This window comes from Larus michahellis, chromosome 10 (assembly GCF_964199755.1).
Source record: "Larus michahellis chromosome 10, bLarMic1.1, whole genome shotgun sequence".
Classification (NCBI taxonomy): domain Eukaryota; kingdom Metazoa; phylum Chordata; class Aves; order Charadriiformes; family Laridae; genus Larus; species Larus michahellis.
Genome location: NC_133905.1, coordinates 2,402,560 through 2,418,585, shown reverse-complemented (window position 1 = coordinate 2,418,585; position 16,026 = coordinate 2,402,560). Strand labels below are relative to the sequence as shown.

At 35.2% G+C, this 16,026-nt stretch overlaps 1 protein-coding gene across 4 annotated transcripts in view; it reads left to right on the top strand.

The window, feature by feature from the left end:
• The window catches only part of DNAH12 (dynein axonemal heavy chain 12), a 73,225-nt gene that overhangs the window by 10,964 nt on the left and 46,235 nt on the right, over positions 1 to 16,026 (top strand). For 2 of the 4 annotated variants that reach the window (XM_074603001.1, XM_074603002.1), the window contains exons 8-15: positions 472 to 667; positions 1,840 to 2,028; positions 2,954 to 3,104; positions 3,214 to 3,305; positions 3,567 to 3,745; positions 4,362 to 4,497; positions 5,380 to 5,505; positions 9,574 to 9,753. In XM_074603001.1, the coding sequence (XP_074459102.1) occupies positions 472 to 667; positions 1,840 to 2,028; positions 2,954 to 3,104; positions 3,214 to 3,305; positions 3,567 to 3,745; positions 4,362 to 4,497; positions 5,380 to 5,505; positions 9,574 to 9,624 (1,120 nt within the window). In that variant the 3' untranslated portion in view covers positions 9,625 to 9,753. Of the gene's footprint in view, positions 1 to 471; positions 668 to 1,839; positions 2,029 to 2,953; positions 3,105 to 3,213; positions 3,306 to 3,566; positions 3,746 to 4,361; positions 4,498 to 5,379; positions 5,506 to 7,186; positions 7,322 to 8,313; positions 8,508 to 9,573; positions 9,815 to 11,210; positions 11,397 to 11,765; positions 11,967 to 13,109; positions 13,305 to 13,568; positions 13,691 to 13,825; positions 14,109 to 14,723; positions 14,844 to 15,233; positions 15,391 to 15,625; positions 15,799 to 16,026 lie in introns of those variants that run through there. The other 2 variants (XM_074602999.1, XM_074603000.1) reach the window with 2 other exon arrangements.

The window sequence follows — 16,026 nt, the reverse complement described above, 5'->3', positions numbered from 1 at the left end:
AAATCATAATAGTTTAATACATATTAAACGCGATTGGACTGATAGTGCTGAATTGGGCATCACTCAGAAATTAAACCTAGCCGCACCTAGCCTCCCACTTCGGTGAGGAGTGTTAGAACACAAGGGGGTTTATTTTCTGCCAAAACCGCTTTGCCCCTTTCACGTAACATATGCTAACCCTAAAGATCAGATTTCTTGCTAGATTTCATTGGTTGCATTTCATTTTTAATCTTGGAACTTTTAATTTTCATAATTTTCAAAATCTTTTTCCTCATTATTTCTTCTGGTAACTCTTCTTTATTTCCTGGGGTTTGGGGTGTTTTTTTCCTCATTTAAATCTATGGAAGTGATGCTTAGATTCCCATTGTGCTTTGTGCTAAAAAACAATGGGTTTGTAATACGGTATAGATTATGGTTACTTTACTCCCTTTTAATTTTGTTTATGAAGTTGCCTGTAACTTTCTTTTTTAGATTGAAAGGGCCGGTTGACTGTGAATCTTTAAAGACTGATGTCTCTCTAAGTTGTTCTAAAGCAGAAGAGAAGATATTGAATACGTGGTATCAAAGAGTTATCAGCCTCTTTACCCAGGAGAACGCATTGAAAGATGTAAAGTTGGATCAGGTTGACCCTTTTTATAACTGTGTGTCTATGCTTATGTCTAATCAGGTAAAAATCTTTCCTCTCTGTGATAAACTTAATGTGAAATTTAGATAATTTTAATGAGTCAGCATATAATATGATATGGGGCCTTTTTTATTATTTAACTGTTAGCCATCTGTTGCATGTAATCCAGTAAAGTATTCCAAGTGTTAAATATTTTTAACTTCCTTCACTTAAAATAAATACAGGGTCTTGTCTGCTTCTTTTTCTTCTATGTTCTTCTGTGTTTTTTAGACACAGAAAATGTATTCGTTCAAGCAACTAGAATGTAATTAGCTTAAAGAAGGAAGTATCTCAGTGTTCTCAGGACCCTTGCTATCACTGGTCTTGGCACTACAGTTACATGTCATATATTAGCAAAATGAACAAAACCTGGTCTCTCTCCCTCAAAAGCAAACATACTTACACAAACAGACTGAAAGTCCATCTCTGCAAAATTTCCAAACACAATTTTTTTTTTCTGTGGAAAATGATACCGCAGGGGTTTGTGAGTTAATTTTTTTTTTTTCTTCCTGATTATGGAAGTTATATGAAGTGTTTCTCAGTTAATTTTGTTTTGGTAAATTCCAGTTGTTTTGTTTGCTAATAATAGTAACACAAGAACGTTCAAATGAGATCACTGATTTCAGACCGAGATAATTGTTTTTCAAGTTCTTAGTTTACTGAAAATTAAAAATCCTTTAATTTCCAGTTAACGTAAAGCATCTGTTGTTCACATTGTTCTATTTAAGAATATAATAATCAGTGGGAATATATATGTTCAGCAGTTCGAAAAGGCAGTAATTTTTAGGATTAAACCTTTATTTACTTTGTAGAAAAATAATGTAACAATAGTCTACTCAAATCAGTCTCATATTAAAGAAAAAGTCAGAGGAAAGTGCATTCCAGATACTTCATTTATTTTTAAAATGTGTATTAGTAACAGACTTGCATTTGTAGCAAAAATAATTGCATGGGCTTTTCTGAAATGTTTGTTTACTTGTTCATTAGTTTACATCCTTTAAGGGTTGTGACTAATGCCCACTGAAGTCATTAGAAGAATTCACACTCCTTTGGTTATCCATGAATCAGGCCAAAAAGTGCTAAAATTAATGGAAATCCTGGCTTACTGAATGAAGGGAAAGTAGGATGGGGCTTTCTGTTCTTTCAACTAATAGGACATATGTGTTATTACCTAGCTGAAAGAATTATTGAGAAGAACAGTTGAAGCTTTTGTGAAACTTTTTGATCCTGAAGACAGAAATTGTCTACCGTTATTTCAGATGGAATTGACTCTTGATGAAAATAAAATGGAGTTTTATCCAAGCTTCCAAGACCTAGAAGAAGCAATTCTATTTATAGTAAATCGTATAGGACAGACTCTCCAGGTGTGCTTTTATCTTTATTTAAATATGTAAATGCTAAGTTGTTAAGCATGTGAAAATATTAGTAATTTAGGACTCTGACTACCATAGTAATGGGAAGCAGAATGCAACTTGAGGGGTGTGTATTTTCCATGAGCATTCTGCAGGTCACAGCATGAATCTTGATGCCCTGTGGAACTCTAGGCTCTGAAACTCATTTTATTATTCCTTGTTCATGAAAAATAGGTACACATGCTACTGTTTTTTTTATTTTGCTGTTTTAATCTGCAAATCTGTGTACAAATTAATGTCTACAAATTAATTGTCTACTTGTTCATTAAATAGAAGTCAGGCTGAAAATTTACCCAGGAAAGAAGACTAGTTAGAATATAATAGAAATATAATTAGCACCTTAGTTAAAGTGTGATGATTTACAATAAACTTGCAGAGAAAGACAAGGAATATTACAGTTGATATTCCTTTTTTTTTTTTTTTTCCTAAGAAAATGCAAGGCCTCAAATCCCTAACAACTAATATATACAAAATCTAAAGGTTTATGTTTTAGTAACTGATCTGTGACTCCCGGGAAGACAGCCTTTCTGGGGGCTTTACGTGTATCCCTGTGGACTGAGTGTTGGCCTTTAATCATACATGATGGTACTTTCAGAGAAGTGTTTTGGATTTAGTTTGGTGTGTTTGCACATAGGATAGAATTTAATTTTATGTAAGATTAGATATTTTTTTTTGTTCCTTTTACATGTTTCCTGATAAATTTTTTAATCAGGAAGAGTTGTTCCAGGTGTGTATGAAGCACCTGGCCTTGGTCACAATTAGGGTCTCATACTTTTCTGATACAGTGTCTTCTGCAGATTGCAGCTTACTTTTAAAATCTATGTATCCCTGCATTGCTTTTCAAAATTTAAGTAATCAGAACTTGCACTTATATTAGAACATCCAGACAATACGTTCTTGGCTAATGGGAGGCACTACAACTCTGGACGCTGAGCTTCCTAATCACGTCATCGTATGGGCTACATCTACACTGAAAAAATCTATTAGAGACAACTTAGAAGGTCCAAAGGAGTATTTTGAAAACTATGGTGAGTGGTAGAAGAGTGTTTAAATAACTGTGTTACTTCTTTCAAACAGGGGCTTTACTGTGCAGCACGTGTGTTATAATAATATTAATATAACATTGTTGAATTGTAGTTGAAAGGTATGGCTGGCTTGTAGATGGGACTGCACAGGCACGGATAGAAAGATTTGAAGCAGAAGAACACAGTTTTGATGAATACACTGCTGTAAGTTTTAATTCTACATTTTATATATAATTTTTACTATACGTACAGCAATAAGAAGAAGGGAACAGAGGATAACAGGTGCTTAGCCTCTAGCTATTATTTTGTCTACCTGCAAATCTACAACTTTTTTTTTTTTCCCCCTAAAAGTCTGTGGTCAATAGAAAAGAAAAATATTTATTTTCTTCAATGTGTAATACTTATTCATGCAGCCAAGTATTTAAATAACAGCTCTGAAGTGTAAAATGTAATGTTTTTCTGAAGTTCATAGATGAGTTCTTCACCCTCAAGAAGGAAATCTTGAGTTTACCAGAGAAGGCTCATTTCCCTATGATTTGTTTGAATTGTGAGGATTTAAAGCAAGGTTTGGCTAGTAACGCAAGCACCTTCGCAAAAATGCTAATGGACAGAATAGTTGCAAATCACAGAGAGCAAAATGAAAAGTAAGTAGAATTTTTTGCTTGTGAATGCTATGTATGTTAAATGCAGAATAAAAAGGTGTAGAAAAAATGCAAATATACCATACTCCTGTTCAATGAAGACTCTTGGATAACTAATGATCTCATGCAAGTTGCACCAGCTGATGTATTTTTTCCTCTGCTTTAGACTCAAAAGCTAGTAGGAGAACTTAGTAATAGAATTGGATAACAGAGGAGTGAAAAGATCAAAGGGCTTTGTTACTCTTCTGGCTTTTTAACTGTGAAATACAGTACTGCTGCACTGCCAAAGAGGAGATTAGCTAGATTCTCTTATTACATGACAGATACCTCTAGATTTTCATAAATAGTGACAAATAATAATACTGATCAATTCTAAAGGTTGATTTGCAGATATGGATTAAATCATGAGTTGAAGTCATATTAAATTGTTTGGTTAAAATGAAGAATTATAGTCAAGTTTTACAGTGATTACACATTACCAAAATGACAAAATATTTACTAGTAAAGTGTTTGTGTGTATGCTAATGATACTGTGCTTCTAATTCTGTTAAAGCTGAGCTTGAAGCCAGTCACACCAAAATCTTAAAATGTTGATATTTTATGTTGAATAAATTTATAGGATATGCAGGGAATTTGAAGCAATTAAGGAACGTGCATTAAAAGTCCCTGAGACAACAGAGGAAATGGTGGAAGCAAGAGCTTACATAAAGAAGGTCAAAACCAAAGGTATTCAGGACCTGTTGTTAAGGATCAAGGTAAATGGCTGTCCTTTAACTCCCTTAATCTTTTACCAAACATGCTGGCCAGTGAAAATACAGAATTCATTCTGGAATGCAGAGACTTTCGTCTGATCATGCTGCATGTATGAATAAACTGTACCCTCAGTGTTACTTCAAATGGAAGTGGAAAGTCCAGCTCATTCTTTGCCATATGGCCTTCCTTCTTATTCTCCATTCCCATGTGTTGTCCATGTCAGTGAGGAAATGCAGCTTTTAAAAAATCATAGCAGATTGTAAGACTCTCAGTTTATTGTTTGTACCCAGGGACTTAGTTCAGGGCTGCTAAAAAAGCTATTTGTGAAAATGTAACGCAAAAGCGTAAAGAGAATTTTATGTGTAAAAATAGTCATGACTTTGAATACGCAAGAAACAATTTACGATTTGAACAGAATATAGGTGATGTAACGTTAGCAGTAGTACTTTGTGTGTGCTCAGGGAATAAAATTGAAAAACTGTGTAAGGTGTGGCTTAACCAAAAATATTACCGGATAAGTAGCTCTTTGCTATATACTATGATTATATGTGTCAGATTTTCTATTTTGCTAATAGGTCTGTAAATATAACACACATTTATTCTGCAGAATTTATATTTTTTATATTTTTAATCATATTAGGATTTTTGCATGTAGGTTTACAGGCCATGGAAGTCATATTTAGAGAAATAAACTCAAGAATGGGGCAGGGATTTGAATAACTTTTTATATGTGTTTTGAATATTCAGTTGGCTGAAGTAGCTCTGAATTCTGAAAAGTCCATAAAATGTAGACTTCTGTTTTATCTTTTTTAGATAATATTATCCTATCATATAGTTTAAACAGACCTATGATACCCCAAGTTTTGTGAAATCTCTCTTTATAGGAGTGCTATCGGCAAATGGATTACTTCTTAGATGTTTTTTTATTTGCTCCTGAAGACATTGCACTGAATGCAGCAGTTCTATTATGGCCAAAGAAGATTAACTCTATTTTTGATGAGCATGATGATGTAAGAGCATTTTCTTGGTTTATGGTATATTTTGGCTTGTTAGACTTCTCACTTACTTGAGCTATTTATTTCCTCAGCAGGCTAAATGTATCTACACATACAATGCAAACCATACTAATTTAGACATGCATAAATAACATATTTCCAGGTTTTTATATCATCAGATGGCTTTTTCTGGTATACTGTGAAAATTGTCACTGTAACTTAAAACCTTCAGCAAGTCTTACTATCTTAATTTGTTTGTGGTCTAGATACTAGTACTAGGTAATTCATAGGAAGGTGGAATTTCACTACACTGCAGTTGACTAGTACTGAAAATGTAACTGCCAGGCTCTTAATAGAGTTAGTGCTCTGGACAGGAAGTCATTGAGTTGAAATGATATTTTGTTCTGTCAATAAAAAACAGTGGGAAAAGTGTCTTTTAGGTAGCACTCATTAATAGAAAATATGCAACATCTACTCCTCTCTGTGTAACTGTAGATTACTTTCTTCCACTTGTCTGTATTCATCTTGCTAGCATTCGTTCTCTGTGGCCGTGATACAGTTAAGTCAAGCCTTTTGGTGTTCTCTTGCTTATCTATAGTAATTTAGCATAGATCTAATAATTTTTTCTGAAAATATTTAGGAATTAATGATTAACACTTTAAAATAAAAATATCAATCTCTCTTAAATATCGTAATGGAGGATTTTGATACTAAGGAGTATGTCCAAGGATAGTAAATATGCATCTTACTTAAAACATACCCAGCTTGGGAGACTGCTATGTCTGTAAAATATTTTGATTGCATGTTGCCTTGCCGTTCTTTTAATCCCAAAAAACAAATGAGTGAAATTAATTTTCTATTTGTTCACAGAGAGTCCATGGTGCTTGTTCCAATTCTTTTTAATGAAAATGGTAGTACAGAGTGTATCTGACTTAGAGTCGCTCAGGAGTGTATCTCTCTATAGCTGACTATCTAGCAACTCGCATTGTGCTAGAGCTTGAGGACAAGAATAGTTTACATCTTTTTATAAGTCCACATATTTGCGTTTTATACTCTCAGATATGAGTCCATTCTTATTCTAATGCAGTAGGAAAGGACTGGTTCCTCCTTTGGAGAAGTTCTCTTTGTCCTCTTCACAATTTTTGCGTGGCAGTAGGTGTCCTTGTCTAAGGAGATCTCCACTGCCTGGGTTGGTTTCTTGTTTGATACCTTAAAAATAACCCCTCTATGTGCAGACCCTGTGCTTTAGAGTGGTCTTACATTACAGAATTTCTGCCTTCTATAGAAGTAGGTGTATGTGGCATAGCATTGCCTTTAAACAACTGTAGATGTCCTCTTTCAGTAAAACACTGAATTCCAAAGATGAGACTCTCTGTCATTTGGTTGTTGGTTTTTTTTAATACTTTCCTATCTTTTGGAGGCCTTTAAGGCAGTCGTAACTGCTATGGTTATTGAGATAAGGGTTCCATGTTAACATATAGAGGTTGCACACACTTAAATGGGATATTCAGAAAGCAACTCTTGAATAAACTTCAAGTATTGTAAGGGTAGTAATTTATCTGTATTTTTTGTTTTCTGTCTGTTTGTGCTAAATATTTAGTTTAGATGGTACTACGTATGTTAATAATTGAAAGGATTTACAACCACTTTTGCATTGCTTTTTTTACAATTAAAAAATAAATCAATTGTTTTGTAGCTGGTTGAACAGTCTAAATGTAAAGCAGAGCAAGAACTAATACATAAATGTGAGAAACTGATGGTGGAATTAGACAGGCTGGCGCGTTCTGTGGCAGAGTTTGAAGAATACTCAGAACTGGATTGCATGCAACAGGTCTGATTAACATTTAGTATAAAATGGGTAGAAATGTTTTGTATGTTTAATACACAGGGATCGTGGAAGAAACTTAGAATTGAAAGTAATCCGTTATTTTAACAAATGTGAACTAAAACCTTTACTATCCTCTTGCTGCATCAAACAAACTCAAAATGACTCCTGTGTCTGTCCCTCTGTCCCCCTCCCCCCTTTATTTGTATTACATTAGCAATAACATTTGACTTAAAGGAAAGTTTTACTATAAAGTTGCTCTTAAATTGATTGAAAGGTAATCCCAGAAAGGACTGAGATAAAACAGGTGTGTAAAGTGAATGATTTTTTTTTTTACTCGGGTTTATATAAAGCATGGAATTCTGGCCCCAGTGACATTATTCACAAGTAACTTCAGTGGGATCAGAATTCTCTTCCCTGTTTTTGATATATTGAGGAACTGAAGGAAAAAATAGTAGGTTAGAAAGAGTGATTGGTAGCAATTTGATTTATTTTTATTGTTCTATGAACGTCAAAACTTCATTATGCTGCTAATGAAGAGCAGACCACTGGCTCCAAAACTTTGCAGATTTCTAGAAGTATTTTATAATGGCCAGAGCATGTCTTGTGCTTTAATTGAAGGATGTCACAATTACGCTCGGTAATTTTGTTTTCTAAACAAAACACTTCAAAGCACAAACCAGAAATCCTAAGCTAATAAATCCCAGTTGCCCTTACGACATGTCAGGTACATAAAAACGTCTGCCTCCTGGAACAGTGCATTTTAAAGCTCAAACATTTTGAAAGTGGATTTATACTCTTAAATTCAGTAATGATAAAACCAACTTTATTTTTCTTAGTGTTAATCTGGTACTCGAGGATAAGAAGATGAGTTTTTAATTCATGTTTTCTAAACTTTTCATAAATATGAAGGCTTATCATATTTTGATATCTTATTTTGATAGCTGTTCAGAGCATAGCTTAGTTATCTCTCAAGACATACAATTATTTGATTTCAGTATGTGGCTGACCTGAGGGCATTACAGAAACGCATACAGGAGGCTGATGAAACAGTAGCTCTTATTAATAAAGAAGAGACTCTGCTCGAATGGCAATTGAGTGACTTCCCACTCCTGAACAACTTAAAAGTTGAGATTGAACCATATCAGAAACTCTTTCATCTCATACTGAAATGGGAACGAGCAGAAAAAAGGTAATTCAGCTCTTGAAGCTAAATGAGGGGAGAGCGGCAAAAATGCTCATGCTGGTTTTGTTCATGTTAGATACAGAATATGGATTTGTTCTTTTGTAAACATTTATTTATTATTAGCAATCCAAGTAGAATAGTAATATAACTTACGTATCAGGCTTATTATTTTTAATTTGGTTAGAAAATGTGTCAGTTTGTTTATGTAAAAAAATAAACACTTCCATGTACAAAACAGAAATCTGCAGCTAATAAATCCCAGTTGCCCTTATGATATGTCAGGTACATAAAAATGTGTATGACTGCGTACACTCAATTGTAATGCAAATTAGTATATCGCATACTAGTTTCTAACTGTATTAGGCATACTGGTAAAGCCTAGAAAACAAACTCTGTGAAAGAAATGTATTAGAAAGAAAAAAATTTGGTTAGTTATGAGCTACTTTGTATACCAGAAAAGGAAGAAGTTCAATTAGAAAACTCACAATCTGTACGTAATGAAAACCATTTTTAACATAACGGCTGTCCAAAATGCCATGTAGATGTGCTCAAATGATTACATTGCTATCTGGTGGCTAGATCCTATAGCAAAATCCGTAGTATGTCTGAGTCTAAATTGAGATTGTTTACCAGTTCCTGCACTCTTTGGACGTTATAACGCGCTATGGCTAGAAAGTATGGATTTTTTTTTGAAAATACCTTTTGAAAAGGCGTAGTATATTTTGATCTCTGTCCAGAGCTTAACTTAAATATTTCTGTATCCATGCAGTTACTTGGTTTCAGCGTGTGACTGACTTAAGAGAATTGCACAAATAGAGGAGTGTGATCAAGCCACCCTTCGTTGTGCATTAGCATTTTGCATAGAATGAAAATAGTTGGAAACAAGAGCTTTGCTGTCATTTAACTATTTATCTCTAATTATTTATACTATTTATAAACTAATTAACTATTTATAAACTAATTATTTAACTCATTTAACTATTAATCCACATCTGCTTTGGTTACAAAACAAAGCGTTAATTATTTGTGGACTATTTGTTACTCTGTTTTCTAACTTTGTGGGTTTTCTCAGATGGATGGATGGTACCTTTTTGGAACTAAATGGGGAAAGCATGGAGGCTGAGGTTGATGAGTTTTTTAGAGAGGTATATAAAGCATCAAGACCATTCCAACAAAAGCACAAGAAAATTCAACAGGAGCGGAAAAAGACCTCACAACACAGAACTGCAGAAGAGAAAACAGAAGAAGAAACAAAGGCAAATCCAACTCTTACAATGTGTTCTTCAGTTCTGGAGCAGATTAAGGACTTTAAGGTAAGAATAAGTGAGGGATATTAATATTTGATGCTGAGGGACAAATGCTAAATTCAGCACTCAGTATAGGTAGATGATGCAGTGTCAGAGACTTACTGTTACAGAGAGTGCACACTCTGAATCACCATTTACAGTTTATATTGTCCCATTGATTTTAATAAAATTTTATTTTGGATATCTTTGTAGTTTTAGGAATGTGAATTGTTAAAGAGTGGACACATACAGGAGAAAAGTAATTTTTGGATGCAGAGAAACATTTAAGGATGTAGTCGGGAATTTTGAAATGGGACTACATGTTATGGTAATGGAAGCCAAATTTAACATAACGTAGCTGAAAAATTGTTCCTTTTCTCTTTTCTGCTAAGACCGTGCTTAATAGTTTTATATTTCTTCATCAATAATGTGGTAGGTTGACCCTGGCTGGATACCAGGTGCCCACCAAAGCCTCTCGATCACTTCCCTCCTTAGCTGGACAGGGGAGAGATAATGTAACAAAAGGCTTGTGGGTCAAGATAAGGATAATTCCTTGTCCCACAGAAGACAATCCTCCACAGAATTCTCCAATGTGAGTCCTTCCCATGGGCTGCAGTTCTTCACAAACTGCTCCAGCATGCATCTCTTCCACTCGGTGCAGCCCTTCAGGAACAGACTCCTCAAGCATGGGTCCCCCATGGAGTCCCAAGTCCTGCCAGCAAACCTGCTCCGGCGTGGGCTGCTCTTGCCACGGGTTTACAGGTCCTGCCAGGAGCCTGCTCCAGCGTGGGCCTCCCACGGGTTCACAGCATCCATCTGCTCCAGTGTGGGGTCCTCCAAGAGCTGCAGGTGGAAATCTGCTCCATCATTAACTTTCATGGGCTGCAGGGAGACAGCCTGCCTCACCAAGGTCTTCACCACAGGCTGCAGGGGAATCTCTCCTCCAGTGCCTGCAGCACCTCTTCCTGCTCCTTCTTCACTGACTGTGGTGTCTGCAGAGTTGTTTCTCTCACATATTCTCATTCCTCTCTCCAGCTGCAATTGCTGTTGCACAGTAACTTTATCACAGAGGTACTACAACCATCACTGGTGGTCTTGGCCTTGGCCAGCGGTGGGTCCATCTTGGAGCCAGCTGGCATTGGCCTGATTGGACATGGGGGAAGCTTCTAGCAGCTTCTCACAGAAGCCACCTCTGTAGCCCCCCACTACCAAAATCTTGCCATGCAAACCCAATACAAGTAACTTACTACAATTGTTTAGAAATTGAATGGGTAACTGAGTGGATCCATCTGCACTTTTCAGAACATATTTGCATGTCATCAGCTGCTGCAGCAGAATTTTAAATGTCCATCAAAGATGATTAAAAAATTAAGAAACAATGCACAACACAATTTTTACCTTATAAATGTTTTTCCTCAATTAGGAGAATATTCCCACTGTGACTATCTTTTGTAACCCTGGCATGAGAACTCGTCATTGGGAGCAGATGTCAAATATAGTAGGATATGACTTAACACCAGACTCTGGAACTACCCTGAGAAAAGTTTTAAAGCAGAATCTAGCTCCTTATTTGGAAGAGTTTGAAGCTATAAGCGTAGGTGCAAGCAAGGTAAGCATAGAGATTTGATGGTGACAAATACAACATCAGGTCTCTTAGTGATGGCTTTTATGGCTTACTAGAATTTTTTGTCTTTGCCCTTATGCAACAAAAGAGATTTGTTGGTGAGAATTTGGCCCATTAGAAGATAGCAGTGGGTGCGTGAACGTTTGTGTCTCATGTTACATTGTTAGTATTTCCTGAGTGTACTGCTTTCTGTGCACTAGAAAATGATATCCTAAGAAGAATAATAACAAGAAGTTAATTTATGCTGTTACAGCAAAATATCTTATTTAGCTAGATAAGTTTTTATGTTGAATTAGTGAGCTGGAAAAAAATAACACAGTGACTAAAATAAACTATTTTCTTTTTAAACTGTAGGAATTTTCCTTAGAGAAAGCAATGCATGCCATGATGGAAACCTGGGGTTCAATTTCCTTCAATACAAGTGTGTATCGTGAGAGTGGTGTTCATATTCTGTCTGCGGTGGATGAGATTCAAGCTATTCTTGATGATCAGATTATGAAAACTCAGACAATGAGAGGATCACCTTTCATTAAACCATTTGACAAAGAAATCAGGGTACGACAAGTACTTTTTTTAAAAAATATCATTTTTATTTGCAGGATAACTATAATGCAAGAGTCTACCAATTGTGTTACAGCTTTATTGTTTGACTTGTTAATGAAGTGCTTTCATTGATTTTTATTTTTTTTTTCAGCAAGGTTCTTTTGGGTTCATGTAAGTCCTACTTGCTTTCTGTGTTGGAATTCCCTCCTCCATTTGGATTCAACTGCAACCAAGAGAACATGATTATATTTTTGTATATTTTGCAAAATCACTATTTCTGTTAGTGTCTTTAACCTTGCTGCTTAATAACTGGAAATTATGTTATTATTATTATTAATAAGAACATTTAGTGATTTAGTCCTTGAGCTTTGGACTCAAATTTTGAACTATGATGTTTTCTTCTGGGCAAGGAAACTTCTTGAGGGTGGGGAAAAGGTTTTTTTTTAGTCAGACCTCAGAACAACGATGGGATCGCTTTACACCTGCTTTGTATTTTCAGGGCTAGAGTAGTCTTTCTGGTGCTAACACCATGACTGTTGACAGGAGAGGAGCTGGTGAAATTGCTTTGCAGTTGCCCTCCCTAGTTCTTTGTTGGTTTGTGTAGGAAATCTTCAGGCTCAAGCAGGCTCAGTGAAGACAGGTAGCATTTACCCTTTACAGGCATCCTCCCCATCCTCTGCCAGAGGTATCTGCTATTCCCCACTTTAGGGACAGGATACTGGGCTGGCTGGATCTCTCCTGTGATCTTGCTTGGCCTTTCTGGTATTCTTGTGTCTCTGCTGCAATTCAGCTGCAAACCAAGAGCTCCTTGCTGTGGGGAGATGAAATAGAATTTGTCACTGGTAGCCTCCTGGGTATTGCTCAATGGGTAAGTTGTTAAAAGCTCATAGCAGTGAAGTGGTCACTGCATTTTTGGAAATTAATTTCCAGGTAAGTTAAACTTTTTGAACTTTGAACTTTGGCTATCTGTATATGTGGAAGAACCCAAATACTGATTAATATTTTTTTTTTTCCCTCTTATTTTGTTTACCGCTAGATATTTTTGTTTTCTCCTTGGAAACTTCAGTACCACAGTGTCTACTTTTCCTGAATTTATTCTCTCTAACATAATTTGTTTGGAAATATTAAGGTAACATTCCTTTAATATTTATTAAGGAATGGGAAAATTGCTTAATTCAAACTCAGGAGATTATCGATGAATGGCTGAAAGTGCAAGCACAGTGGCTTTATTTGGAACCCATTTTTTCTTCTGAGGATATTATGCAACAGATGCCAGAAGAGGGACGTCTCTTTCAGACTGTGGATAGACATTGGAGAGATATTATGAAGCATTGTGCCAAAGACCCAAAGGTAAGGAAAATATACAGTACTAAAAGTAACTTCTGTTTTCTTTTTTTTTTTCTTTTTTCCCCTCTCTTTTTTCCCCCTCTTTTTTTTTTTCCCCTTTTTTTTTTTCTGTCAGTGCTGTTGCTTTCAGAGTACATACAATGAACTACTGAATCAGTTGTCTAGGCTTTCTTGGAACAGAGCCATGTTGTACATTATTTGAATAACTTCTACTGTTTTGAAGTATCTTATTTATAACTTAAAGTTTGCATGTGTGTGCTGTTACAGGTTCTTGTTGCTACTTCCTTGGTAGAGTTATTGGAGAAGCTTCAGAACTGTAATGAGCTTCTTGACAAAATCCTGAAAGGGCTTAATGCTTATCTTGAGAAAAAACGTCTCTTCTTTCCCCGGTATGATGTGTTTTGGCTACTTAAAAAAGCAAAGATTCTGAATGTTTATTTTGTTGTGAATAAGGTCAGCTTTTAAAGTAGCTTGATAATACAGTTGGCTTTTTCTTTTTTTCTTTTTTTCTAAAATATTTTTAGCTTCTTTTTCTTGTCTAATGATGAAATGTTGGAGATCCTGTCAGAGACTAAGGATCCTCTCAGAGTTCAGCCTCACTTGAAGAAGTGTTTTGAAGGCATTGCTAAGCTACATTTCCTTCCCAATTTGGATATCAAAGCAATGTATAGTTCTGAAGGCGAGCGTGTAGAACTCACTTCAACCATTTCTACTTCTGAAGCTCGAGGTGCAGTGGAGAAGTGGCTAATTCAAGTAGAAGATAATATGCTGAGGAGTATTCGTGATGTTATTGCTAGATCAAGAATGGTATGGGTTTTGTAATAATTTAATAACTGTGTCACAAACAGACCTTTCTTTATTTTAAGGCTAACTTGGCTTCCTAAAATTCTTCCTGAACACAAGAGTTGATGAAGTTATGGAGCAAGGACCAAGTTAACATGACTTGCATTTATAGGCCAGTGAGATACGTAAGAACTTAGTTTGAATAAGAATCAGGTCATTTTCCTGTAACACTGGATATAAATTCTTTTAAAAGTTTGGCAGCAATACTGTGTTTATAGCATATATCACCTAATGTAAATAAATTATTTGGGTTCTTTTATTTAATTACAAGTTAGAAATACAACACTTGTAATAAGTTTGTTCCCTCCTAAAAGAAAATCATTAGCCAAAAAATGTTTCTTTGTATGAAGTTAGCAAGTTGTGAATATTTACATAATATGGAAAGATAATTGCAAGAATCTTTAAAATTATTTGATAACAAATTGCAAATCTAAGGGGAAAAGAGCATTTAAAAGTTTGTTTGGACTTTTAAAATAGGAAAATAATATTTTTTAGCAAAGAATATTGATAGATTCACATTATATGCTTCTGTATTACGTTGTGATACATATGCACTGACACTGTATTTAACTCTTTCAGGCATATCTAGTGACTGAGAGAAAAAGATGGGTTCTGGAGTGGCCTGGACAAGTAGTATTGTGTGTCTCTCAAATGTTCTGGACAAGTGAGGTACATGAAGTTCTGTGCAGTGGACCACAGGTACTTTGTAATGCATAATCTTTTTAAAAAATATTTATTAATTTCTTTGTTTCAGCTAATGTATTTTGCTTAATCAAATATATTTCTACAATCAAAATAAAATTTGGAAAAGGATCAGCACATGAGTTTGATATACATGAATTTATGTACAGTGATTTGTACCTTTGATTCAGGTACTTTAATATTCTTGTTTAGAGCAAGCATAGAATAAAACAGCTTTGCAACATAAATGTATAACTGTGAATGAGAGACCAGTTGATGCAAAAACATGACAGTGTAAAAGAATGGCTTAATAAGGAATCTCTATTAAGACATTTAGTCAACATGAAGAAGGCTGGAACACTTACAGCAGTCTTATAACCCGTTTCATAATTACCTTTTTTCTCCTAGGGTTTAAAGGATTATTATGATAAACTTCAGCTTCAACTTAATGATATTGTAGAGCTGGTAAGAGGAAAACTGTCAAAGCAAACAAGGACTACACTGGGTGCCTTGGTTACTATTGATGTTCATGCTAGAGATGTCCTCATGGAAATGATTGAAAGTGGTAATTACCTTTTAAAACATTTTTCTTCGCATGTGTCTTAATACATAGTTAATTAAAAATAGTTAACCAATCTGATTTTGTTGCCTAAACCACAACAGTATTAAGATATGTATGTGAGTATTCAGATGTGAGCATCAACATTAATAATTTCAAAGCTGTTTTAAATTCAAACCTAATAGAAAATCCAGTTATCCAGAACATCTTTTATGATTGCTTTTAATTCTGTGTTCATCAGGTGTGCAGAGTGAAACAGACTTTCAGTGGCTTGCACAACTACGGTATTATTGGGAATTTGAGGATGTTCGTGTCTGCATCATTAATTGCAATGTAAAATATGCCTATGAATACCTTGGAAACTCATCACGCCTTGTCATTACTCCTCTTACAGACAGGTGTTACCGCACCTTGGTATGATCTTCCACTAGTGCTACTAAAAACTGTATTTACTGTAGTATAGTATTTCTTACACTATTCACTACAGCCATACTTTTAGGGCTTGCGGTTGCTGTTGGACTCTGGTATTTCTGTTAAAATGCAGTTTTCAAAGACTGTCATTTCTGTATTGAATATTGAACATGAAGGTGGCTTATAACAACAGATCTGGACAGCCCACCAACTTGATTGAAACGTTAGTAG